This window comes from Empidonax traillii, unplaced genomic scaffold, assembly GCF_003031625.1.
Source record: "Empidonax traillii isolate 1590-97213 ecotype Southwest subspecies unplaced genomic scaffold, ASM303162v1 scaffold197:size915647, whole genome shotgun sequence".
NCBI classification, from domain to species: Eukaryota; Metazoa; Chordata; class Aves; order Passeriformes; family Tyrannidae; genus Empidonax; species Empidonax traillii.
This window is the reverse complement of record NW_020955390.1, coordinates 470,752-497,900: the sequence shown is the minus strand read 5'-3', so window position 1 is coordinate 497,900 and position 27,149 is coordinate 470,752. Positions and strand designations below refer to the sequence as shown.

The window sequence follows — 27,149 nt, the reverse complement described above, 5'->3', positions numbered from 1 at the left end:
ACCATGGTGAGCAGGCTGTCCCCCTGCAGCCCATGGAGGACCCCCACACCAGAGCAAGTGGATGGCCGAAGGAAGCTATGACTCCATGGGAAGCCCCTGCTGGAGCAGGCAGGGTCCTGGCAGGACCTGTGGCCCCTTGGAGAGAGCAGCCCACACTGGAGCAGGTTTACTGGAAGGACTTGTGACCCCATGGGGGACCTACACTGGAGCAGTTTGTGAAGAACTGCAGTCTTTGGGATGAACTCGTGTTGCAGAAGTTTCTGGAGGATTGTCTCCTGTGGGAGGGACCCACAATGGTGCAGCAGGGGAACAGTGTGAGGAGTTCTCCTGCTGAGGAGGAAGGAGCAGCAGACATGTAATGAACTGACTGCAACCTCCATTCCCTGTTCCCATGTGCTGCTGTGGGGAGGAGGGACATAATTACGGAGTGAAGTTGAGCCCAGAAAGAAGAGGGGGGAGAGGGAAGGTGCTTTAAGATTAGATTCAGTTTTATTTTTTATTATCCTGTTCTGATTTTCATTGGCATTTCTCTTTCCTTCCCTCTTCTTTTAATTCAGGTACAATCTGCAGTGTCTAGAGGAATAAAGCAGGAGAATAAGTCAAAATCCCAAAAGAAAATAAAACCTGTACTGGCATTCCTGGACTACTAGATTTGCTGAAATTTCTGGCAGACTCCAATGGTCTCCATCAAGTTATGTAGAGTACACATCTGCCTTTTTATTAACTGATCTGTCTTATTAGCAGTGGCACAAGCCTGTCAGTAATTTTAGCACGGTGTCAGTAACCGACTGAACAACTCAGGAGTAAAAGATCCCCCCTACCCTGCAGCAAGTTCATATTCACTGTACTGTAGAGAATACAAGTTGATAACACACAAGACTACAAGATTACTTTAATGAAAGAACTTTAGATGACATGCTTGCCTCAGTCTCATCTTGAAGAAAAAAATTTTAGAAAAGGAGAAAAAAAAAAAGACCTGAAGAAAGCCCATGAGACTAAAGCTTCTTAGGCTTACTGGCAAGTCTTTAAGATGGCTCTGGAAAGCCTTTGCTATCTCCCTGTTGATTCTTTGCTGAAAGCATCACAATGGGAGCAGCTACAGGCAGCTCTCTCAGGAAAGCAGAGAGGCCAATTTGAAGGCACATAGATGGACAACAGAACACAGCAGGGTGAGTCAAGGGATGCTACAGCAGGGGGACAGTGCAGAGGGCTCTGCATATTTTGGGCAGTAAGTGGAGGCAGAACAGTGGTGTGTGAGATGAATCTTTGGGTCAGTGTCTGGGGGGGTCACCAGGGCAAAGCCAGCACAGACGTAGAGAGTGAGGGTTACAAGCCCACCTCAGACCTACAGCTGCACAGAGATATTTGAGATATCACTTGTAAAAGTCTGTCCTATGAAGATGGAGTCTGGATGCAAAGAATGAGAGGCTCTAATCAAGTAGGATATCAGCAAAACAGGGAGTCCACATGATTCACAGCAATCAAAGGAAGGACTAAGGAAGTCCAGGAAGCATTTATCTCTGCCTAGGACAATCTGGTCACTCTGGAAATAGCAACACTGCACATTACTTGCCCTGGTACTTCAAAAGACTCAGCAGCAACAGGCTATAAAGCCTGGGAAAGAGCCTTTCTTTGCAGTTAAGCTTTTACAGCTGATTCCAGCTCAGCTCCTACTGTTTCTTTCACAGCTTCTGGTGAGCAGTGGCTTTGAGACAGGCATCAATTCCCTGTGGGCTAAATTCCTAAGGCAGAGCAGTCAAACCACAGCACCCAGCCAGCTTTTAAAGGGGTTTTGCTACACTAATGTATTGCACGGTGATACATTTTCTGCTCACAAGATCTGCAAGTTATTGGTTGTGGGGTTTTTTGTTTGGTTGGTTTTTGTGGTCTTGTTTGGTTGGGTTTTTTTGTGGTTGTTTTTGTTTGTTTGTTTTTAATAACAAATGCAGGAAGAACACGCAAAGAAATTTCAAAGGACCAAGACAACACAGCCTGGGCAAAAAGACAAGCCTTCTCTTTCTTGCTCCAATCATTGGCACTGATTTCTCCTGCTGAAGGCACTCTGCAAGACTTCCCAGTGTCAGTCTGCCACTGACTGACCTTTCTCCAAAGTCAATGCTCAGGAACACTTCTCAGCACTCCAGCATTTTGAGAGCACCAAATTTATCTGAGGTCATCACAACATCTATGAGCCAAGGAGAAGGGGTTGAAATTTTTTCCTTGCAAAGGCTAGACACAGACAGGACTTTTCAGTGAGCCAAAATAGCAAGTGACAGAATTAGGGGGAGAAAAAAAAAGGCAGCTAAGCTGTGAAACAGCCTTTCCCAAACAGTCTCTGGCACAGTGACCAAACCTTACCTTGTCACAGAAGACTTTAATTTGGCAGTAGGCTCTGTGGACAGGTTTGTTACTCCTGTTATTGTAGCTGTAGGTGTCAATCTGAAGATTCAGGGGCAGGCCTTTAACTCCCTTCTGAGAGGAGAAGTCTGTGCTGAGGCAGTTCACAGAAATGAAAACCTGCAGAAGAAGAAAGCAGAACCCATCAGGAGTGACACATGGACTCCTGGCTGAGTCCCTGAGCAAGGGACTACTCGGTCACTGCTGAGACCTAAATGCTGGTCCTTGCCATTACAAGCAGGACCTTCTTTATTCTGAGCATCAGGTAAAAATCCCCAAGCACCACAACATTCTTAAGTCTTTATATAAACCATTAGAGGGGACAAAGCCACTTTGTCCAGAATAGATTTCAACAAACTCTCCAAACTTTAGGAAGACTCCACCCATCTTTCCCAGATTTTTCCACCCAAGAAATCTCAAATATCATCAAATTTTTAGCAGAAGGAATCCTCACTGCTCAGTGTTTAACACCCTGTTAAGGACACAACCATGCTTTGAAAAATTTATGCTATTTTAAGGCAAGTTAAAACAACTCTTTTCCTGAGTTTTACATAAGCTGCTGCTACCACAGCTTATGCTTGGAACTACTCGGTTGGAGGGGTTTTATGTTGTTTTTTGTAAATGTTATTAAAAGTTTTTAAAAAATATTAAGCAGCACATTATCTTTCAACAAAAGAATAATGCCATTATTTCAGTAAAAGTTTTGAGGCTTCATACTAAGAAGTTAAAACTACTTTGAATATTCCTCAGTAAGACCTGCAATATCCTGTTAATATTCAGATTAAAAGGAAAAGAGAAATATTTGTATTATTCTTATAAAAAACTGAATTACAGGGGAAATTACTGTGATTTTAAACATATCTAATTTAATTTTCATAATGGTCTAAAAAAACCAAGAAAAAACTAAGAAGCCAAAACACACATGCAGGCAGAGAACAAGTCCAATGCTGCTTAATAGAAGGAATAAGTATCCTTATGTGGGTATGAACAGATAGATCAGAGCAGTTTCTATCCAGAACACGGACTTGCACAATGCCCATTACCAGCACGTCTCAGAAGAAGCTGCAAGGATTAATTACCAGGAATTTACGAGCCACCAAGACCTGCAATGACTCCTCTCTTCCCTGCCTCAAGAATAGAGGCTGGGAGCTCACCGCTTCACAAAAATAATCAAAAGCCTTGGGAGCCAGAATCACCTTCCCAGAGATCTTGCAGCAGCACCATCCCACGGCCCGATGGCTCAGGGATCGCGGTGCATCCGGGAAGCGCCGTTCGAGCCTCCGCAGTGAGCTGGTGCCACCTCCCGGAGCTGCAAAGGCTCACGCCAGGCGCGGAAGAGCTTATGGGCTTGGGTTTTGCTGAGTGCCGCTTATCACCCTTTACCAGTTTTAACAAAAGAGGGGAAATGGAAATGTTGTAATATCACCAGATGAGGGTTATTAAGCAATTGTTTTTCCCCCCGCCATGGTTGGTTTTTTCCATCTTTTTGCCGTATAAAAAGACAGGGCAGGGAGGAAGAATAGTGCAATTAAGTGTCTTCTCTCTCTTCTCCCAAACCTGTGCTGTTCCATGACAACTTTTTGTGAAAGTGTTAAATACATCTCAAATCACAGCCAGGAAAATTATTTTCAAATAAGCTCTTCTCAGTCTTTCCCAGATCAACTCAAAGGATGGCTTTGCCGGCTTTTATCCACCAGGCTTCCCTTTTTGCTACCTTTGGCTTTGCAAGGGCATTTTGCCTGCAGCACTGGCACACCCCGGGAGGAAGCTTCAAGGAGTTTGAAGAGCTGCTCTCACCGGCTTAGGAGCTAGGTAATCAGATGTATGCACAGCCTGAATAATTGCCTTCCCTGAGGAGGGGTTTTGTTTTTTAAAAGACCCTCAGCTCTGGTGTTTGCATATTTTTACATTTTAAATTTTAATTTTAAATTAACCTACACTGAATATTCATGCATAACTCATTTCTGTATGAAAAAATTACTTCATTCTTTAAGGACAACATGCCCAAGCAACCATGTCAGCAGGTCTACCACCACCCCAAAATTTCTGTGAAATCCCTCAGTTGAGTTTCACATCACTGGACACCAGCAGACTCAGTGTTGAACACCAGTCACCAGTTCTCCAGCATGTGTTGTCACTTCTCTTTCAAGACTTCAGGTCTGTTTTCAGTTTTTTATGGCTGACCAGCCACATAAAGCCCATGCACCACACTGGGCTGAACTCAGCATGACAGATGCATGATACTACAGTGGAGCTGCATGGGTATCCCATGGGAATTTAGGTATGCTTGTCAGATGACAAAGATTATCCTCCTGCTTTAGAGTCTCCTCATTTGATTAGCTTTGGCCTCAAGCAGCTGACTTCATTTTCATACCATTTAAGTCTTCAGGACTCTAGGTAAGAGATGACAACTAAAACCTAATCACCTCTCTGAAGCAACAGGGAGCCACCAGCCTGTCCTCTCTTTGTACTGAGCCAGTACAAAAGGACCATATACTTCTCCCTACTCATCCCATAACTCCTATTTTTGAGTAGCTTCAGGTTGCCTCAAGTTTCACAAAACAAGAGTTTTAGCAAACAGCTTTTCCAGTTTGGGCTAAAACAGTTTCAACCAGGTGCTTTCTGTTCAGGAAGATTTGACTTGCATTCTAAAAGGAACATAAGGCGAAGTGACTGTGCCAGCTACATCCCCACCCCAAAATTGCCAGAAGAAAGAAAAACATAACCGCAGAAGTTGTTCTGCGTCTTCAGCCTGCTGAGCAAGATTCCTTTTCATGTGTTCAACCTATTTTTCTAAGGGCAGTTCCGCATTCTCAGCTATATTAAGATTTGTTGTTACTTAAAAAAAAAAAAAAAACAACCAAAAAAACAAACAAAAAACCCATTTTCATCTTGCCTCCCAAGATTCAACATAAAGACAGCACTTAAAAATAGAGCACTGTCAGGCTGTCAAGCACTCTGTCAAGCCTGGGCACTTACAAACATGAGTAAGGCCCTCAGAAGCTACCCAGATTTTCTTTAAAATTGAGATTTCTAAAGGGATTGGAAACTTGTTCTCAAGTTATTTTGCTTGCTTGGCAGTTAAGCCTTTAGTCTATATTTGAATCATATATCCAACCAACTCAGGCTTTATTTTTCTTTTCCTTTTTGTTAATTTTTTCCATGCTTTTTCTAACTCTTGCTCACAAAAGCTGAGATACTCATTGAGAAAAATGGCTCCCCAACGGTGGGGTCTCAGATGAAGCACCAAACAGCACAAAAAGTTTGAGCTGGTACGAACTGCTAACCCCCCCTCACCCGGCATTCACCACAACACACTGGAGCCTCCTTTCCCCAGCACCAGGCTGGGATTCCTGCAGCCTTTGGGGCAGATGAACAGTGGCCCGGCTGCACACAACGAAAGACCGAAGGCAGAAGGATTAAAGCACCTCCTCTGGGATCGTGCTGGAAGTTAACGTGGGAAGAAGACAGACCTCATGACTTTGAAGCCTACTTTAACCACCTGACCCCTCACGCCCCTCCTCACATAAGCTGGGAGGAACACACCGTGCCTACGTTCAAATCTACAAAAAACAATCTTCCATTTTAATAATGCAGAAAAAAAAATTAATCCGACAGCTCTGCTGTGTGCCCTCAAGGAAGGGCAGCAGAGACAGCCAAGTTCTTTCCACACAGCACCTTTTTCTAACAAGATCTGCCTTTCAAACAAACCAGGAAAAACAGGCATAATTAAAGGGCAATCAAAGCGCTGCAGGAACCTCACTGTCAGCGAGATGAAAGATGCCTTTTTTAAATGAAGGCTTGCATACCCAGATCTCTTCTCCTTGGTTTATCTTGGACGCCATACTCTTTTGTCACACAAAAAGCACCAGCAATTTTGATTAGTCCAAAGGCTACATATGCAGCAGCTTTAGATGAAATGTCACCTTGTACAGCCTCATCTGACTCACTGCAGAGCACAGTTGAAAAGCAGCGGTGTGTAGGGGTGTCACTAGTGTGACACCTGGGGCTGCCATACGTAATGGTGAGCAAGTCACTGGGTACGAGCACACCATGAGCTCTGACCAGTCCCCAAACACAGGCTTGGGTCAGACTATTGTGCAAAGTCTTGTACATCCTTCTGGATAAGGCCCTACACAGGCAGACTTGGGACTTTTTCCAGTCTGATCACCTTGCTTTACATGGCTTTCATTTCAAGAGAAGACAGGTAAATTGCCTTCACCTTCTCCTATTTATGCTCCGTTATGTTTTTGTACCCAAAGGATTAAGACATTACTCACCAATTCAAGTCCATTGGATATTTCTTTCTCTACCGAGAATTCAGATAAAAACTCCAATTTTTCTAACACTAGTAGGCAAAAGCTACTCATTTTTACCATAGAACAGCTTGGGGTTGAAGTGACTCTAAAGATCATCTAGTCCAACCCCCCTGCCATGGGCAGGGACACTTCCTACTATATCAGCTTGCTCAAAACCCCATCAAACCTGGCCTTGAACACACTCAGGAATGGGACATCCACAGTTTCTCTGGGCAACCTGTTTCAGTCCCTCACAGTAAAGAATGTCTTCCTAATATCTATCTAAATCTGTCAGTTTAAAGCCATTCCCCCTTGCTCTATATCACTGTAAAAAGTCCCTCTCCAGCTTTCCTTCTGGTCTTCTTTAGGTACTAGAAGGTGCTCTAAGGTCTCCCCAGAGCCGTCTCTTCTCCAGGCTGCAAAACCCGAACTCTTCAGCCTGTCCTCATAGAAGCAATGCTCCAGCCTATGTTATATTGAACTTATATTACATTTGGTCTATGTTATATTCAACTTAAAATTGTCAGGATGCTTTTCTGGATTTTGGATTACTGTGTTTGTAAAGAATACAGAGTTTGGAGCCTACAATACAACAACCAGAGACAGGTTAAACTTCAAGGAGCTTCTATACAGGGAATGCAGTTGGATATTGTTTTTCTTGACCTTGGCTAAATAGTTCCAATGTTCTGCTGAAAACACAGCAGACAAAGGGATTACAATGGGTCCTGAGACCAATTCCCTGACACAAAGGCAGTGTCTTCCCCTCCTGCAAAGAAAAATTACCCAGAAGCTCAAAGTTGCTTATTTCAATGCTTATAGCTGAAAGCATATGGTTTCTCTAAATGCTTGGACAAATATAAACATAAAAGGAAAAAATAAAGGGCCTGTTCTAAACATTTGTCGACGTGTGTTTCATCTATGCTGCGAACCGGCTGGATACAAGACATCTCCAGTCCAAAACCCTTTTAAATTACACCAGCACAGTTCCAAGCCCTTCCAAGAGGCAGAGCTGTGAGCCTGGGCACTGCTTTGTACCAATCCAGCTATGTGGCTTCCAGGATTGGCTCTGGGTCAGAGCCAGGGAGCTTGGAGCACAGGCAGGGCAAGCACAGGTCTGCCTGCACACATCCACGAAGGCACGTCCTAGAAAAGCAATGCTGGGAAGACTCTTCTGTCTTTAAGAGAAAAAAAAGAATCCAAACCCACACTTTGGTACAGATCACCTGAGAGGTGCCTCATCTTACTGCTCTCACATTCGTTTCTTCACCTCCCACATGCACCACAGGTTTTGCATCAGCAGGAGGTGAGCCAGGAGAGAGAGATAAAAAGATTGGGCAATTCATGCACCTGTGGGCTCCTCAGCCACCTCCTGCCTTTTGGATCGGACGCTCCAAATAAGGCTTGTCTGGCAGATGTGCAATAGGGCTGCATCCGTTCCAGCTCCACTCAGTCAGACCCAGAGCCATCCTCGCAGCCCAGGGAAGTTAGTTTGCATTCAAACCTACCAAGCCCAATTTGGGTGACTGACACAGAACCCACCACACCAAGGAATGACAAATGGGAAATATGACCCAGCTCCAGATAAGAGAACATCCTCCTAGCAAGCTCACCTCATCAACAAAACAAAAATGAATGGTAATGAACGGAAAATACATATTCCTGCTTGCAAAGAACAACGCTGATTGTTATTCCAACCTGTTCCTAGGCAAGGAAATATAGCAGTGTCTCTGTTCACAACATGTGGGAAACCTGGAGATAGAGGTTCCCAGTCATACTGATGCTTCCTCCCACCCCATGCTTTGATAAGATAAAAGTGTGGGGCCAGGTTTTGTTGGTTAGTTAGAAAGAAAGTAAAACCAGCAGTTTGGCAAAAAAGTGGCAATAGGGAGGGGGGAAAAAAAGCGCAACCAAACAAACAAAAAACCTCACAGAAAAACCTACCAACCCTCCCAAACCATCACCACCAAAAAATGCCCCCTAAAAAACAAAACAAGAAACCAAAACCCTAACAAAAACAAGAATTAAGTCTACAAAGGCACAAAGATGGTTGAAAAGGAAGAGTTGCCAACAGGTATTAAAGGAAAGAGGAGAAAATAAAATAAAAAAAAATCACCCTAATTTTCCTCCTAATTTTCTCTGTAGAGAAGCTAATGTCAGGAGATTTTTCATTGAGCTTTAGGAAATACACCATGAGCCCCACAGTTGGAAAGAGCAGACAATGGCAGAACTTGGGACACTGAGTTTTGAAGAAATACAGTGAGCTGAAGACTTGTTTCGAGCTGACAATGCTTAAAATCATATGCCTGTCTTTCAGAAAACCCATGACAGAGCAGGGAGAGGTCTGTGTTAAGAGGCAATACTTGCTATGACTTTCCTAAGTCACTGTTCCAAAGGCTGTGTGTACTTGTGCCTCAAAGTATTTGTGGTCTGCAGCCTTGGCTTCCCACCAATCTCTTCCCTTTAAGTATGTTTGACTCATCACATTTCATAGTTTCATTTCCAACTAGCCAAACCTGTACCTCCTCAATGCTGCTGAAGGTGGCAACACCTTCTTTAATGAGGCATATGACTGCTGCTTCATTACAATGGCATCCGTATAAGTGTATGCAATATTCATCAATCAAAAAAGATGAAATTCTTCCTAAAGTGAGGAGAGGATTACACTAGCATAAACTCTAAAAATAAATCAGTGTACAGCCCAGCCTCACTTCAAGTTGTAGCAAGAGATCCACCCTCTCCAAAAATTGAGCTCATCTGAACAAAAAAATCCTGCCAAAGTGTGGGAGGATCTGCCAAGAAGACCACCCTCATTGCTCAATTTGCTATTTCGAAAAGCCATCTCAAATTAGACAAAAATTACTGTAATATAAGACCATTCAGCTCTTCCGGACAAGAAAAAAAGAAGCATTGATTAATTGCTCTGTCATTCAGGGCATCACTTAAGAGATAATAGAGCACCTTCCCGTAGTGAAAAGGCAGAAAAAGCTCTACCCTGATATTCTCCAGCTCAAAATGCTTATTGCACTCACACCCTTCTTAGTAGAAAGGGTCTTTTCACACAGAGCATCTGGCTTACAATGCTTTTTTTTGGAGGGAAGGAGTAGGAGGACAATGCCCTTAATGTGCAATGACATCATTTTTGGCGACAGTCCCACCATCCAGCCTTAAGCGAGCCAGACAGAAGACCTCTACGGGGGCCCTTCGCTGGGAGCTGCTTTAAGCAATGCTATGTTTCAGAAGAAACCCATTGGGAAGCACTGAAGGGGTGCCCCAGCACAAGAGCAGGGTCCTTGCAGCGCTATAGCTACAAAAACAGGGCAAGGAGGATCTCGCAATCACCGCGCACACAACTCGCTCTGTTCAGATGGGAGGCCCCAACCCTCCTGTTCCACAGGGCAGGAGCTCAGACAAGATTTGTGCAAAGCAGGATCCAGCAAAGCCAGTTAACCCCGGGGAAACCAATCTGTCCAGATTTTTCAACTGCCACTGACCTGAGAACAGGCCATGTCCCCAGGCCAGAGTTAAGGGACAGAGAATTTGCTTCACAGCCTAACGGGTAACACAACAGAGGTAACAGGACAACAGCCAACAGTACGAAGAGCAGCATGAGGTGTGCATTTAACTGTGCACATGACGGCAATTTTCATTAAAAGACGTGTAATGGGGAACCAGGCGTGTTGTACCTGGGACTTTATGGCTCCCAACCTCAAAAACTCATGATCTGAACCTATAAATGCTTCTCCTGACTGACATACAGAGGTCAAAGACACAAAAAGGGCTGCAAGGACATGACTTCTCCTCCCTTCCTTTAAAATCCCAGTTCTGAAGAAGCCTGCTCAGTCAACAACAAGGGGTAGGCACCTCCAGAGAAAACTTCATCCCAGCTCTAGACACCCTATCCCTAATGAAGTCATAGATGTGAAAGATGACGAGCGTGTGCTCAGACATCTAAAAGCTTCTTTGCAGGAGAAGAACCCCACCTCGACTGTCTGCCCAACACGGCAGACATCCAGGATGGGGTGGGAAACTGTTTGAAGTCTCCACAAGCCTCAGGGTAACTCCAGCGTTACTTGTTGCGTGCAAGTGAGTATCAGCTACACATCTTTGTCAGACTCATCGAATCACGCTTCCACCCAAGCAGGATGGCTCCTGACTGAGCAGCTACACTGGCTTTCTTAAATATCTTAAATATTTTAAATATCTTAAATATTTTAAATATCTTAAATATCCTATTCAACAACTCACCAGTTCATCTAAAACGAAATTTTCCAGTTCACCATCTTCCCTTTCCTTCTCTAAAAGCACGATTGTCTCCTCATCCAATTATTCCCCTTCCTTGGTCTGTGAAGTGATGGGGTCAGACCTCACCCCTAACAGAGACACCTGAAAGTCCATCTGAATTACCACTTCATCACTCCACAGTGTTTCCTGACAATCTTTCTAACCCTGACTTCACTCTCCTTTTAATCTCAACAGCACTACTTCAGGGCAGTTTGCCTTTTCCTCTTCCTCCCCCCACCCTCAGCTCCCTTCACCGTCTCAGAGCAGTGAGGCTTTGGATCCTGGGCCCTTTTCCAGCTTGAACACACTCTTGCAAAGGTCAGAGAATACTTAACCCAACCTCTTCTATGAAGCAGCTGCTTCCAGCAGATCCTGTGATGTCCCAAAACAACAGAAGAGGGCAGAGGGGAGCTGCCAGAGAAGCAAATTTGCTCTGAAATCCATGGACACGGTCTGTCATCCATGAAATCCTCCTGGTTTCTACACCCATGGGCTCACAAACAGCACACCAACGCAGCCAGCTGTGTGACAATCCCATCCACGCAGAGCCAGGTGCATCCGACGCATCCAGTGACCAAAGCCTTACTCTCAGCTCTCCCAGCACAATGCAACTGGGAAATGGGAAATACTTGTTGCTGAGGGCATCTCAAATTTTTTTTTTCCATCCCACAACTCCACAGCTGCAAAATCCACACATTTTCCTTGCTACAGAGGAAGCACATGACTCACTGTGTGAAAGGAGCATTTCTTCACCAGAAAGGTGTAGTTTGCTAAATCCCCACAGTGCCCTAAGGGGACTGGCAAAGCACTCTGTCTGGCAGGTGACACCCTCCTGAACAGACACAGTGGCAGAGGTGCAATATCCCTGCACATGCCCACAAAAAGGCAAGAACTTGGTCCCAGAGCTGCTAGGGGCAACATCTTGTGATAATATGCTACTTCTACATTAAATATGACACACACCCAGAGTCTTGGGTGCTTAAATGAATAACTACGTCAGAAATCCCAGACACAGAGCCTCATCACCTCCCACCTGACACTGCTGCAATGCTGCTTGACACTGGGATCAAATCATTCACACAGCAAACTGGAAGCAAAAGCAAGAGGGAAACAGGAGGAGCAGCAAGTCCAGAAGAATCACCTGGCTCCGGTCCAGGTAACTCCAGGGCTCAGGAAGCAAATTTCTAATAATCAAAGCTTGCTGGCTGGTTAAACACACCATCTACGCAGCACTTCTGCTGTTATTAAACATAAAACACTGTATTTATTACTGTGAAGGACTTTCTGCAGCATTAGAAACTCAGCTCTGCCTAATCCTTGCTCTCTTCATATACTTTAAGACTACTGTTGGGGGGGCAGTGGGGGAGGGAAAGGAGAGAGCAAGAGCATGCAAGGTAAATGAACCATGCAATAAAAATTGTTGAAATTGGCTCAGACATCTCCTGATAAGATCACAGAAGTTGAGAAAGAACTGCAGCTCTACTGGTGAGAAATTCAACCATTGACAAAACACATCCACTCCGGGAAAATACCAAAGTTAAACAGACACTTAAACACACAGAGCACTTGCTAAAAATGCCAATTCTTTAAACACTGAAGTTGAGACTATTTTTATCTAAATATGATTCTGATACCAGGAGCCAAGGCTTGCACATTTGGTATCAACAGTCCCCTCTGCAGGTTCATACAAACCAGTACTCACAATATATGGATCTCACACACTAAGACTGTGAATCTGGAAGAAAATTTGCCTGTCCAGGTACAAAATCAGTTTGTCTCACACCAGCACACACCACTTCATCCCATGAAGTTCAGTCCTGAGAAGAAGTATCACCATGAGGGTCCTCAGAACTTTCTAATATGCTATACCATAGGCTGAAACTACTCATTTAGGTGCCTGTAGAGTGACTGGGCAATAACTACCTGGTAGGAAGGGATGGCTTTCCTTGGGGCAGCCACATGGTTCTCTGCACCACTTCGAAGCCCTGCTCCTGTGTTAGTGACCCATCCCTACTGCTGCAGAATGGCTCAGCCAGTAGAGAGGCAGCTGCAGAAAATGCTTCCAGCTCCCCGAGGAGTTGAATTGCTCTGTCTCCATGATCCACCCCTGTGTGCAAATCCTAAGCCTTTGAGTACCCTGTAGACACTGACTACCCAGGTTTGTTAAATGTCTGACGGGCTATGGCAGCGGGATAACACTGACTCTTTTTGACAGCCCTTTGGAAGCATCATCTGCTTGTTCACATAGTAAAGTGCTTCATGTTTCAGAAATCATCTCAGCCTTTTAGTATTCTCCAGCAGGTAAGGCCCTTGCTGCCAGCCCTCTAAACCTGACTGAAGCCAAACCTGGCGAACAGGGAAGCCTGGCACCCAACACCCGCCTCACAAGCAATGTCACACATGGTGCAAGGCAGCACTTTCAGCAGCAGCACACACAGCTCCTCACTGCTGTCTGCCAAGCATCCTAAACGTCTCCCACAGAGCTGAAACCTGACAGCAGTCCCCATATAACCTCTTCTCCACAGTCACTGTGCAGCACAGAGCAAAGTTCGTGGTGAGACAGAGCTCTGTGCGGTGACACCAGCCCTTGTTCCTCCTGCAGAGCACACTGGCACACACTGCTCCAGAGAAGGACCTGTGCTCTCTGCTGAGAGTTCCCATGTCCCCCAAGCCAGGCTCTCCCCAGACATGGCACTCTGCAGCCATCAGTAGTTTTCCCCAAGATGCTGGTGACTAGCACATAACACACTAGCAAGGGAAGAGCCAGTCTCCAAAAACTGAAGGAAACCATTCCCAATTTTTCATGAAAATCCAAGACTCTCCAAAGAAAAACTTCTGCTCTTTGACTCCAGCAACAAACTGGTGGGAAATGCCTTTGGAATTGAGTTAACTCGGCTCTCTGACCTGCTGTCCTTGCACCTGAAAGATATACAGGCCTTTTCCAAAAGCTGGAGTGGCTCAAACAGCTGCAGTTAGCTACTAGCTAGGGATGCTGCCTGTACCTACACACCTGCCACAGTGCCCATAGTTCTGAGAAAAGATCAAACCAGGGTTCACCAGGAGGCTGCTCTACTTTGAAATAGGTCACTGGGTGTTGGGACCTGTGGTTTAAGCAATGCACGCTTTGGGAGCTCAGAAGCAGCTGCTGCTCCCTCTTCTGCTGAAGGCAAGCCCATTGCTACAGCCTTAACTCCCTCAGAAGCTGCCCCTGCCTCCCACAGGGATCCTTTAGGAGGCTGTGCTCGCTGCCAAGCCCAGCTATGCTCCATCACACCTCCCGCACCACTTCATCAGCTCTGGAAACGCTCAGTGCTTCCTTTTGTCAGTACTTGTCTGTCAGGCAGGCGGTTCTGCCAAGAACCTTGAAGCAGTTGCAAAGCTCTCCCAGTTGCACATCCAAACCCTCTTAAGAAATAGCCAGAAGGTTTTGCCTAATGTAAGAGCGTAAACAAACTTGTTACATGCTAATCACCAGGTAGGCCACACACCCTTCCCCCTCCCCCAGCCCCTGAATCTGCTAAAAGGACAGGAAATATAATCGTGGTCACATACCTTCGCTTCCTCATTGATGTCCCAAGTGAAGGATATGGCATTGTACGCGATCTCCTCGATGTTACTGATGGTGTTAAAGCTCTCCTTGTAGTCAGCTGTTAGAAAGAAGGATTTATGAGGGAAAGGAAGAAGACATGCCATGTAAAGTCCTTAATCACACAAAGCAGCCAGAAACTGCAACTCTTCAGCAGAGGAAGCTGAACTGTACTTAGGAACGGATCATTAAAAAGCCTGGAAATGGCTTTTTAACCCCAACAAATGTGAGGAAGGAGGAAAATGGGACTTGCAGAAATTCTAAACTAGAAACTCCAGTGAGAAAGGAAGACATCCCAAATATCAGGTGTTCTGTGCCATAACCTGCTATGTGCAGGAAACTCTACCCTGTACAGCAAGGACATAAGCTCTCAATAAAACTCCTTCAATAACAAACAAAGATTTGCATGCGCGTCTGCTTTAAGCGCCAAGTGATTAATTCCTGCTTTGATTCACAGAAGGAAGGGACGAGGAGAACAACCAAGGCTTCAGCCAGAGAAGGCTGGAAGTCAGCCAGCCCAAGCCTTGTCTGGAGGCAAGTGGAAATTTGCAGTGTTTTCTTTTTTTTCATGTACCAAAGACCAGTTGTGAGCAAAGTTGTGGGAAGGAGGATCATTAGTGTTGAGGTATTTCTATGAGGATCTTGCCCTTTGAAGAAACACAATATTTAGGACAGCCACTGAGACTACAAGCTGTGATTTAGCTGCAAGCACCAGGATATGCCAAAGCAACTGTTGTTTGGAAGGGGGTGTTAGATGCAAAACCCACCAACCCAAATCCTCCAAAGATCAGCTTCTTTAGGGAGTCCTAAAAACTGCATTAGCTCCAAGCAATCAAAAGCTCTCTCTGGGCTTTCAGCAAACCCATGGATAGGAGAGAGTGTTCCTTAAAATAACAAAGCTTTAGCAGAAAACCAAACCTTGCCAAGGAATTAGGCATGAAGTTTGACATCAGCAATGAGAGTGTTCCTTACCTATGTCAATGCATCTTTGTTTGGCCGTGTGCTGCCTTGAGTGCCAGTATTTCCAGTGCCTGAGCTGATCTTCCCTTGTTTTGTCTTCAGCAAACACGACCATAATGACACTCTGAAAGGAGAGGAGGGAAAAGATTGGAAAAAAAAAAAAAAAAAAAAGAAAAGAAAAACAAAAATGTGAAAGATAAAAGACCAGAGAGTACATTTGTTTTGGAAGTTCTCATTGGTATCAGGTTTTTTGCTTTAGGCTTTCCCACTTGAGGCATCACACTTGAGGTGTACCTGCCACACCGCTGCCAAACTGGAAGACAGACGGCATCACTTTCTGGGTCATAAACAGAGATGAGCAGAGCTGCTCTCCTGACTAGAATTCAAGGATCTCATTCCAGGTGTTGCATCACCTTCACACAAGTGCTGACACCACTTCTTAACAGACTGAGCCAGGATGGGTTGGTCTGGAAGTAGGTGGACAGCAAAGGAACAAACGTTGACGTAAGAGTAGGGTAAGCTGGCCTTAGTGCTGATGCTCTAGTTTAGATTACTGCACTTTGGGAGAGTTTAAGGCCACCACTGTACACACCCTCTTTCCCAAGAAACCACAAGAGCTGCCACTCACTCGGACTTTACTGATGGGGTGATGGATTCCTTCACTGCTGCTGACTTCTTTCAGCGTGATGGGGTAAAATTGACCTTTGTTCAAGTAAGTCATTGTGCTGTCCCCAGGCTTCTGTCGGAGGGACTTGGAGGCTTCCAGAGTGTATTCAAAGTTATTCCTATAGAGCAAAGAGGGTAGTGATTGCTAAGGCATTTTCCTGGAAAGCCAACTAAACATTCCACATTTAATTTGGAGAAATTCCAAAGTTGTTAGTTGACTCATTAAGCCATCAACAGGCAAGGAAGTTGGAAAACAGGATGAGCCCCTTTTTCCACCATTTCCTTCATGAATGAACATTTAAGAGAAGTTCTTGGCAAGCTAAATCCCAAGACACATCAGCAGGCAAGAATGGAAGATCCTTATTCAGGCTGAGAGCAGCAAGCTGCTCTCATGGAACAGAAAAGTATCTATTAGCAATTTAATTAAATTCACAAGCTAATAACCTATTCAGTGACCATGGCCCTCTTGGTCAACTGCAACTAATCAAACAACTAAACTGCTCCCCTCCCTTGGAATTCAGATGAGCTCCTATTTCTGCTGTAGATTTCCAGCAGAGAGAGAGAGCAAGACAAGCTGACCAGGGAGAGGGACACAGCTGGAAGCAAATTCCCAGACCACCAAAAGCTGACAGATAGCAGTGCACCTTCCCATGGGACAAGGCACTGGTGCAAGGACAGCGACCCAAGCCGGGTGTATTTCCAACCCTGCAAGTAGTTTTCCTGAAAGTAGTTTTCTTTAAAGACAAAGGTAGGATTTTCAGCTGTGAAATTCAAATGAGCAGACGTTGTTGTGGTTTTGAGATCCACAGCCCCTCCAGTATCTGACTGAGACTTGGTGCACAATGGCATGAGCTGTACCGTTTGCTTGGGGATGACTGTAAGAGAATAGGAGAATATGGGCAAATGGGGGCCTTAAAACATTACCCAGAAATGCTGTCAAAAACATAGTCTTCTGAATTCATGTTGGCCATTCGCAGATTCAATTCAGTAGGAAAGAAAACCTGGGGTAGACACAAAACGAAACACAACAATTAACACAACAGCAACAAGAAAAGTTAAGATTAAACCAATACTCATTACCACAAAACTTCTGGCAAGCAAACTGATCATCAGATAACAACTGATTTTTGGTCTGTACTAACAGGACACTAGAGCACTGTTTTAACCCAAAACTTCTGGGTGTCAACTAAGAACAACATCTGACAAGCCTTCTGAGTTAGCTTAGAGCAACATTTTAAAACTTTCCCAAATCTCAAAGAAAGGGCATAGCTACATAGCTCTTTAAGGTTTGGTTTAAAAATCAAACACATCAACACTCTTGTTTTCAGTTGGTACCATAAAACAAACCCCACGGATTTTCATCCAGGTTTAACTCTCACTCAAGGCCCCTACATAATCCAACTGTTTTCCACTGATACACACCACACCTAGAAACTGGCAGTAAGAAAGCTTACAGACATAGTCACTTCAGTTTGGTACCTGCAAAGGCACCACGGAGTGCTAAACTCTTGCAAAACCTGGCTCAGTGCTGTGGATTGAGACAACCCTTTCCACAGTATGCAAGCCAAAGCCTCTGTCGCCGGTAAGATTAGTCATTTGCTTTTGATAATGATTTCATGTTGTGAAGGTTTTATTTTAAGTTATTCTTATGCACCTTTCTGAGAAAGCCTCCTATTCCTAAACCACTGGACAGATTTCTGACTCATGTAACAAGAACAGTTAAAGATGGAACTGGACCTCTCTGTCCAGATCAAGACGCGCACACACACACACACAAAGAGGGCAACTGCCTTTCCTGGTACCTCTTGCACGCCCTCCTTGAAAGTCTCCGAGAAGGTGGAGTCTGGTGTTCGCCTCTGGGAGTTTTGGGGCTGGGTGTTGGAACTGAACTGGTCAGGATTGAGGTTCCTGTCGAAGACCACCACTCGCTCAGGGGGCTCGGGGTGGTAGACACTCGGTGGGATGCCCACGGCAAAGCCATGGGGCTGCGTCTCCGTTTTGATGGAATGGGTGGGCATTGTGGCAATCGAAACGGTGACTGTTGTGTCAGGGGTTGTGAGGTGGCCTCGCTTGTCCATGCCCATCTGGGGAGTGTGTGGAAGGACAATATTGAAAGGCACATTTTTCAGAACCTGGACTCTGTTTTCTCCAGCAGAAATGAGCGACTGTTCTGTCACATTTGGGATGCTGTTCCTAAAAAGGGTAAAAAGAAATCATGCTTAAGTTATACAGCTTATTTTCTCATTAAACAAGATCTAGAAATACTTATCAGCCTTTTAGACAAGGATAGCTGACACCAACTCTCCTACTTGTGCAGAACAGCTCAATTTTAACCTGAAAAGCTGATAAACTCATTAAAAACCAAAAACTCCTCACCCACTCCTCACCCATCTCCAAGGCCACCTTGGAGATGAATTACCCTGGAGCAAAGGGTGAGGGTCCCAGATCCTCACTGCTTGGAGCAGTCCAAAACTAAGTGCTTCGAGGCCCTTCCCACCACACATCGGCACACACAGGCTCCACGGAACGGCTCTTTGACAGAGGGAGAAGGACTCAGAGCAAGGTTGCTGCTCCTCTGCCCCAGGACTGTGTACCACCAGAGAAGCACTAACAGGGAAATTACACCCCTCTCCCATGCACAAACCCCCAAGAAAATCCACACCTGCGAGTGGTTTCCATAACTTGCCGCTCTCCACCCCACCACACTCATTTCTGCCAGGACAACACAGATCTGTGGCTGAGATGACCTCACAGCTAGTAGCCACTAAGTCAGCCCGCCCTCCCTTTCTCCCTCCCCACAAAGTGGTCCTGCCCGCTCCCTTGCACCAATTCTGATGCTCCCCTACATCCTTGAGGAGCCAGTTCAGCTTGTTCTGCTGGAACAAGCCACCTTTTTTTCCCGTGCTTGGTGATGGGTCAGTCTAAGACCAGAGCTGGTACAAGGGGAGCAGTGGGAACCAAACTGCTCTTCTGAAAAACAGGCTAATCAGTCAGCTCAGCCAGACCACAAAACCTCACCTCGAGTCCTTAAAGTGTTCTAATCTGTCCAAAGACAGAGGATAGCAGGAGTGGAAGCCTGGCCTGAGCAAACCTCACATTGGTAATAATCAGTACCATTTTCTGCTCGAGAGAAGGAGGGCAGGAAGGGGAAGAAAGAAAGGAGTTCCAGAGGATACAAAGGAAGTCCAAGCAATACCAACCCAAAACTAAACTACAAGCACTTCAAAGTCCTTCCCTACTGGCCCAATGCATGAAACAGCAATGCTGCTGGTACCCAAAAGCAACATCTGAAGAGAGTAACTGAAGTAACCTCATGCAAAAATAAAAGGGTTACCAGTGACCTCCACAGTCTGGGGAAGGGTTGCCTGTGCTACCAGACTGTGCCTAATGTCAGAGAGAGCAGCTTTTGCTATGCTGACTGTATGACACTAGTACATAAAAAGCAGATGGATGGCAACAACAAGCAGTTTGAGCCTCTTCAATCCCTATCCTGCTCCTGGGACAACACAGGAATCTAGGGGACAGAGTAAAAGCAAACATTCTCTCTCTTCCAGCACAACACAACAGTGCAGCAAGTTACTTTCCTTCAGCAGCTTTGGTGGTCTATGAGGGAAGTGAGATAAGCAGAGAAGCAGTAATAAAAAATAATACCTTTTGCTATGGTCTTGTTCAGGATGTTCTACCTCTGGTTTAGCTGTTGAAGATCTCCTCTCTCTTGGAACCTGGGAAATTTAAGACATACTACAATTCAATTCTTACTCCCAGATAAAAAAAATTATTTCCTTAAAACACAGCCTTTTGGTCAAATTAAAAAAGCATTACTCTCTGATGGCCAGTCATTATTAGCATTACAGCTTGATCAGTATTCACAAGGTTTGCGGATGCCAGGCCCACCCCAGGAGATGCCCCATGGATCCCCTTGCCCTGTGCTCCTGTCAGCATCAGGTGGTGGGAAAACCAGTGCAGAAAGCCATCCATCCTTGGCTGGTGCATCAGCACCAGGATGAGCAGGACCAGAAGGTGATTTCCCGAAGTTTGTGCTAGCAGTGCAGGTTTACTCCTCTGCAGGCTGGCTGAGTTCAGTTTTCTGGATGAGCTCAAAGCTTGGGAAAGGACACTGCTCCATAGCCACTTCCTCAAGAACACATCCTCTCTAGGCCATCCCTCTAAGACCACTTGAGGTTCTCCCTTCTTCTCGGACACCATGGGATTTGTGGAGGACCAGGTCCAATAAGCATATTGGGATGTTACAGCTAATATTTGTGCATGGCCACGCACAACACACTGGCCCAAGCTATATTAAATATTTTACAAACAAAAGGTAACAACCAGCACTCTGGGTTTAAGACAGCTCAATACTGCTTCTTGTATTTTATGCCATGGACATGATTTGCCCTGAAAACACAACACCGATCACACAAGTCATCTCATCCACACACATGCACACCCATCTTCCTGGCTGCCCTGCAAGGCCAAGGCACACAGACTGTGAACTCTTGGAGCTGTGGTGTCTCAGTTCCTTGGATGGAGAACACAGCCAATGCCTCAGCAACTCAAACAGCTCTTGCAACTGCTGGCACAAGCCCGTGGTGCTCAGGTCCCCTCAGCCACACAGCAAGTCCACACAAGCTCCTCTGCCAACCCACACGTAGGGCCCAGGACTTCTGCCATCCTCAACACGCCTCCTGAATAAGCAGAGTAAACACCTTCTGGTGTATGGACAAGCGAGCTCCCACAACTTTCCTTTGCTGAAGCCTGTTCAGATCCTGCCTCTGTTTGCCAGCATGGGGAATTACCACTTCAGTGCTAACTCAAAAGCTGATGGAATAACTGCATGAATAGCATACTATTTAAACAGCCCCCACGTGAAAACTAAGTCGTCATTCTTACACAGAACCGTGAATCTCCAATAACACCAAAATTCTTAGATTTTCTATGGTAACCAGCAAAATTTGGAGAACCTCTAGCTGGAGACTGATGGGAGACCAGCACTAGCTAGTCTGAAAAACAAGAGTCTTCCAAGCTGCATTTGGCCAATGCTCCCAAAAGATAGATTTTTCTCAAAATTTGTTGCCTATAAGGCCTTATTAACCACAGTTGAGCAATCGAGGTAGCCCATTAGTCAAATGGAAGGAAACGAAAGTTGTTTCATTTTGCTGGTTTGGGTTTTTTTTAAATACAAAAGTGATCTCATCAGCTGCTTTTAATACTGCAGAGGGGGCGTACTAGAACTGCCTAGACACCTCTCCAACATTACTCCATAACAGCCCACAATAAATCTTTCAACCTCTAACTATTTTGCTTCACCCAGGTGTGCAGCATACTTGTTCTTCCACTGATTTTTTTCTGTACACCCACTGATACCCAAACATAAGAGGAAACCCTGAATTAGGCATTTATGTACAGCAAATCTCTTCTGCTTTGCTGAGCGTGAAGGATCAACATCAACGTTCTTTTTGTAATCTACAGGTTTAGAGATCAAAATTGATTTTGCGGATTAAAATTGTTCCAGTGAAAGCATGTTGTTGTTTCTTCCTTTTTTTTCCCCCAAAAGCATAGCAAGCACGGGCACAAAGCAGAAAGCCAGTTTTCTCACAAAAATAACATCCACATCAGTGAGTCTGTGGCATTCTGTCGTGTGTGTGTGGAGTGTTAATCTCCATATTAAGCATTACAAGAATATTTTGATACATACGACGTGTTCAACTTCTAAAAAAGGCAGGCAAGGATTTTGTCTGCACCAGGCAACTTCTCCTTGTGCTTGAAGAACATATTCAGGCTGGCACCTCCACTCACTAAGGCTGAAAGGCACTGGCCAAAATGCCAGGCACAAGAGCCAAATCAGACTCCTGCACGCTCAGCAAAGAAAAAACAGGCATCTCCACCCAGTAAGCCAGGCCACCACAGCACAGTTGTCTGAACACAAGCAGGACCCCTCCCTGCCTGGAAATGCCTGCTAGTCTCTACTGATCTGGACTGGAGACAACTACCCTGGCTTATACTTTTGGTATTTAGGAAAGAAAGCTCAGCAAAATGCACCCCTTGCAGACCAGAATCTGTTTGACTGCTCAAGTCAGCTGTGAGCAACCAGGAAGGCACGTGTCTCTGAGAAGACCATGAATGCTGGGGAAGAGAACCACAACTGCCAAAGGATTAACAGATTACAGTAGCTGAAGCTCACGGAGGGTTAGGGAGATGCAGATAGCAACTCCTTCAGGTAGACACTTTTGCCTCACATACCACCAAGAATCTGTAGTTATAACTTAGTATCAGCTGAGACTAAGGCAACACAACAAAGCTCCAGCAAAAGCCAGTGGTCTACCATGTGAGCAAAAGCAGTTTCTTTCTCCATGTACATTTACATTCAGACAGGGATATGGACCAAAGTGTCATTCTTCATGACTATTTCTCTAACTCGCTGTCTTCTGCAGAGCCCAGGGTCAAGAGGCGAAGAAAGTGCTGTGGAAGCTGAAAAGCAGCAAAGTGCTACCAAACCTTCACATTTAAGTTCCAGGGGATCTTATTTTACTGAGCTAAAAATAAACCAGATTTCAGAAGGAGAGAAGTGGAATTTTTTCCCTTTGAAAACCACATCATTTAAAGTCCTCATGATCTATTCATAGCTTCTGTCAAATCCTCTAGCAAATGACACCTTTCCCACAGGTGGAACAAGAGTTCCTCTGGCTGCCAGAGCGTACCCACGCCAATCTACCTTGTAGTAATCATACAGCAGTCCCAGGGCAGCTGCGCTGTCTTCATCCCCATTGATGCTCATCATAGCTTTGGTAGCTGCTGTAAGGGGATTTTCAAGAAAGGTTTTCCAGGCCTCATCTTCATTGGTGTAAGGACGTCTCTGAGAGTAGAGAGAATCATTCTGAAGAACCAACACGGGTCTTTTACTTGAATCATAAAAAGAAAAGAAGAAATAAAGAAAGCCACCTGTTAGAACACATGAAAAACATTCCTAAAGTTCTTCAAAATAAGCTGCCCCAGTTTCACAGAGTTCACACTCTGATTCAGTATACTACAAGGATTAGTCAACACAAAAAGCCCAGAAACCTAATTCTGATCTCACTCATGCTCAGTATAAATCAAGATTAATTTGACCAAACTCAGATGGATTACACCAGCCTACATAAAAAGGCAAAGCTGTTTAAGACCGCACCTGACCTGCTCATGCTCTGAATCCAACCCAAAAAGAGTTACACACACACTACCTACCACTTATCAAGCCTCCTATGCAATACTGCGAAGCTGCAACCTGTTCCAGTTACCACGTGGAACTAGAAAATGTGAATTAACGACACATCTCTTTCCTCCAGTGCTTTCAAGTGTCTTCGCTCCCAGAATACATCTAAAAACACCACCTAGAAGCTACCCATAAGTTACAGACTACACAGGGAAATTGGTCAAAGGGACTTGAAATCAACACGGCAGGGTTTTACTCTGACAAAGGAAACCAAAAGACTCACTGCCTGGTTACTGTTGAAGTAATCCATTACACTAGTTTGAAATGCCCTTAACAGATAAGTGAAGAAAAAAAGAAAAAAAATCTGAGTTATTCCCTTTATGTCCCAATATATAAAAGAGGAATTATATTTACTCTGAACATTTTGAGATTGCTGGGAACAAGAAAGCTCCAACATAACTTGGACCTTCTGCCCACAGGCAAAAGCGAGACGTGCAGAAAATGCTGTCCTGACAGCTCAGACAATGTAGTATTTTTTTTGTTGTTGTTCTATTGGTAAAATATATGCTTCTTCTTGCAAGTCAGCTCAAGATAAAGTTTAAATCTGACTTTCAAACCAGTTCAAACAGTTTTCTTTCCAGTGCAAGTGTAATATTAATTTACTGCAGACTGGTTGAGGGAAAAGGGAAGGCCTCTTTATTTTCTTAAATAATCCCAAACTTGTAATTTTTAATGAATTGGTAATAGTTTAAAAATTATTAAATAATTATTTAAAAATAACTAACCCCACAAAAAGCAGTTCCCCACCACCATCACACGCTTTCCCCGGTAGATAAGCATTCTTTGCATCTATTTACCCAGATGCATTCAGGGACTGAAATATACTACAAGTACAAAAAGTTGTGAAATAGAAAGTTGTGAAATACCCTAATCACTATAATCAGCTTAGCAGTATCCTACATTTATCACCACCTTCTACCAAAAAGATTGCAAAGCAAATTACGCGTTCGATGCTTTATCAGTTACACAAGTCATCTTGCTGAGCTTCCATCGGACAGCTTGGCTGAGCTGAAGACACTGAAAGCAACTGGGAGTTTCCAGGACTTGTAAGAGCACTTCGTGGCTATAAATCAGTACTATACAGTTAGCAAAAAGCAAACAACGACGACAAAGGAGACAAGCTCTTGCACCAAGCCCTTTCTTTAGGTCTCTATATGTATTTGTGTACACAACAAAATGCAGATACCTCTGGTATTGAGGACATCTTTCTTCTATCAAAGTCAGGGGAGCAACAGAGGACAAAGCAGAATTTTCTTCGGGGACATGATACAAGCTCCTATTCTTACACAGTGTGATAAAACAAGCCTCAAATATCCATCACAAACAGGTAAGTCCTCCAGTTACACTCTCATAGGGAAAAGGTAACTGGAAGTAACCTGGGTGCAGTTCACTTGATCCATCCCTGCCAAGCTGAAGGGATAAGTCAGCCTTGCTGGAACTCACAGCACTAAGCTGATTCCCTCTGGCAAAGCAACTCACATGCGAAGAGAGAACCAAGGAAGAACCAAAAATACTGAGAACTAAAGGAGCAACTAACCAGAAATATAGCAAATGCAAAACCTACATATTTTGGTGTGACTTGTTATTGAAACACACAAATATAATGCACGTTGCCCTACAGGTAATGCACCACACTACAGACAGCGCAGAAAAAATTATTTGCAGAATTACCAAGAGAAGTGCAGGGTTTGGCAGGAATGTAATCCTTTAGGAAAAACACAGCTTCTTTCAGGAAAGCAAGAACATATTAACAATAGAAGGCAAACATATTTTTCCAAAGTTTTAAAAGATAACGGGCATGAGGATTTGCTTACAAAGTAGTAGATGCGTCCAGCAAAGGTTGGAATTAAGTTTCTTACTGCAGTTTTAATAACTTCTGAATTTTATTTTCTCCGTGAATCCAGTGGGAGCAGAGAAGTATTACAAAAAGCAGATGCTCTCTCTTTGACTGCAATGATCCCCTAGCCCTCAACACTCTTGTGTTCAGATCACAGAAACTATTCCTACGTACTTCGCTGATCCAGGATCCTGCCGCCTTCTCCCTCACCCTGCAATTTACCTGGCGACGCTCAGGGCTGCCCAGCCGCGCTGTAGCTGCTCCCGCACAGCGCACACCTTTAATGCTGAGGCAGCACCGAGGATTTCCCTCACCATCTCCTGCGTGCCAGAACAGCGAAGTGCACGTAACCAAATTGCTACGGCCTTATATACTAAGTGTCACTGGAAATAAGAACACCTATGAAAAATCCTAATCACAGACGCGAGTTAGCGAGCTGCTGCACTGGAGTCCTCTTTATACGGTAGCATATTGAAATAAAAACTTCGGTAAAAACCTATGCTTTCCCTAGGAAAGGAGTGTGTTGAGTCATCAACCATTCAAAGTGTAGAAATTTTATAATGGATTCTTCAAATCTGTTCAGAGTTACCCCATACTCTGGCATTCGAGCGCCCATGGCCACCGTCTACAGACGGACACGGTGACAGGTGCAGGAAGAGACACGAATCTTTAAACACCGCCGGGGATCCGCTTGAAGGCGACGTCTCACATTCACCGCCACGGAGTTACAGCACTCACACCTCGAGCTCAGTTTAACTCTTTCCGCACCCAGTTTCGGCTACTCCGGGGTCGCCGCAGCCGAGCTCGCCGGGAGCTCCCCTTACCTGCCGAAGTCCACCTTGCCGGAGGGATGCGCCTCGTAGAAGTCCATGGGGGCCGCTGCGGCCGCCGGGCAGCGGCGCGGGGGCTCGGCCCGGTCCCTCAGCCCCGGCACAGGGGGCTCCCGGCGCTGCTCCGCGCCCGCTGCTCCCGACGGCGCGGCCGCCGCCGCCGCCGCCCGCATTTAAGGCGCGGCCCCGCGGGGCGGGGGGCGGCCCCACGCCTCGCTGAGGGGATCGGGTTTCAAAGCCGGCCCGGCCTCGCCGCTCGCCCCGCGGGGCGGAGTGGCCGCCGGGGTCGCCCCGCGGCGCCGCAGGACCCCCCTCCGGGGCTCAGCCCTCCCCCCTTCGCCCCCCGCCATTTCGCACCGCCCCGCCGCAGCCTCCGGTCACTCCTCCGCAGAGAGGACGGAGAGGGGCGGACCCCGGCAGAGCGGCTCCCCCGGCCCGGCCCCGGGCAGCGAGCCCCTCTAGCCGCAGCCCCCCGGCGGGGCGGCGACACCGGTCGGACCGGCCGCGGTGGTTCTTCCCCCGCCCGGCTCACTCACTTGTCGTAGTCCTGTGTCATGTCTGGCAGCGGGCGGCAGAACTGGCCGGGCGGGTCGGGACGAGCAGCGCCTGCACCGCCGCTCCCACGGCTTTTGTCGGCTGCTCTCGCCCGCTCAGGTGCTCCCGCAGCCGCAGGTGGCCGCGCGCCGCGCCGCGCCCCCCATTGGCTGCCGCGGGCCGGGGGGCGGGGCCAACGCGCGCCCATTGGGCGGCCGGGCGCGGGGGGCGGGGCCGGCGCGCGTGCGGAGTCTGGAGGGCGTTGAGGGAGCGGGACGGGCGGCGGGAGAGACCCCCGGGACGGGGAGCGGGGGCTCCCGGGGCAGCCCCAGAGCGGCTGCCACCCCCCGGAACCCGCCCCTGCACTGGGGCTCACGCTGGGGGACGGGGGAAGTACCCTGGGATCCTTCTTGCGCTAAAACTGCTTCCCTTCTTCCTCTCTCCCGTCCCATGCAACTTTTTTTTTCATGTACTTCACCCACTTTTAGGAAAATCTAAACGAAACACAGTT

General features: G+C 46.0%; 1 protein-coding gene across 1 annotated transcript in view; it reads right to left on the bottom strand.

Moving 5' to 3' along the window:
* The window catches only part of GRHL1 (grainyhead like transcription factor 1), a 39,019-nt gene extending 12,278 nt beyond the window's left edge, over positions 1–26,741 (bottom strand). The window contains exons 1-9 of the mRNA XM_027886927.1: positions 26,641–26,741; positions 22,901–23,087; positions 19,840–19,910; positions 17,991–18,381; positions 17,113–17,189; positions 16,151–16,307; positions 15,535–15,646; positions 14,529–14,623; positions 2,359–2,517 (exon numbers count right to left, since the gene is read on the bottom strand). Of these exons, the coding sequence (XP_027742728.1) occupies positions 2,359–2,517; positions 14,529–14,623; positions 15,535–15,646; positions 16,151–16,307; positions 17,113–17,189; positions 17,991–18,381; positions 19,840–19,910; positions 22,901–23,087; positions 26,641–26,660 (1,269 nt within the window). The 5' untranslated portion in view covers positions 26,661–26,741. The remainder of the gene's footprint in view (positions 1–2,358; positions 2,518–14,528; positions 14,624–15,534; positions 15,647–16,150; positions 16,308–17,112; positions 17,190–17,990; positions 18,382–19,839; positions 19,911–22,900; positions 23,088–26,640) is intronic.
* Positions 26,742–27,149: the final 408 nt, after the last annotated feature.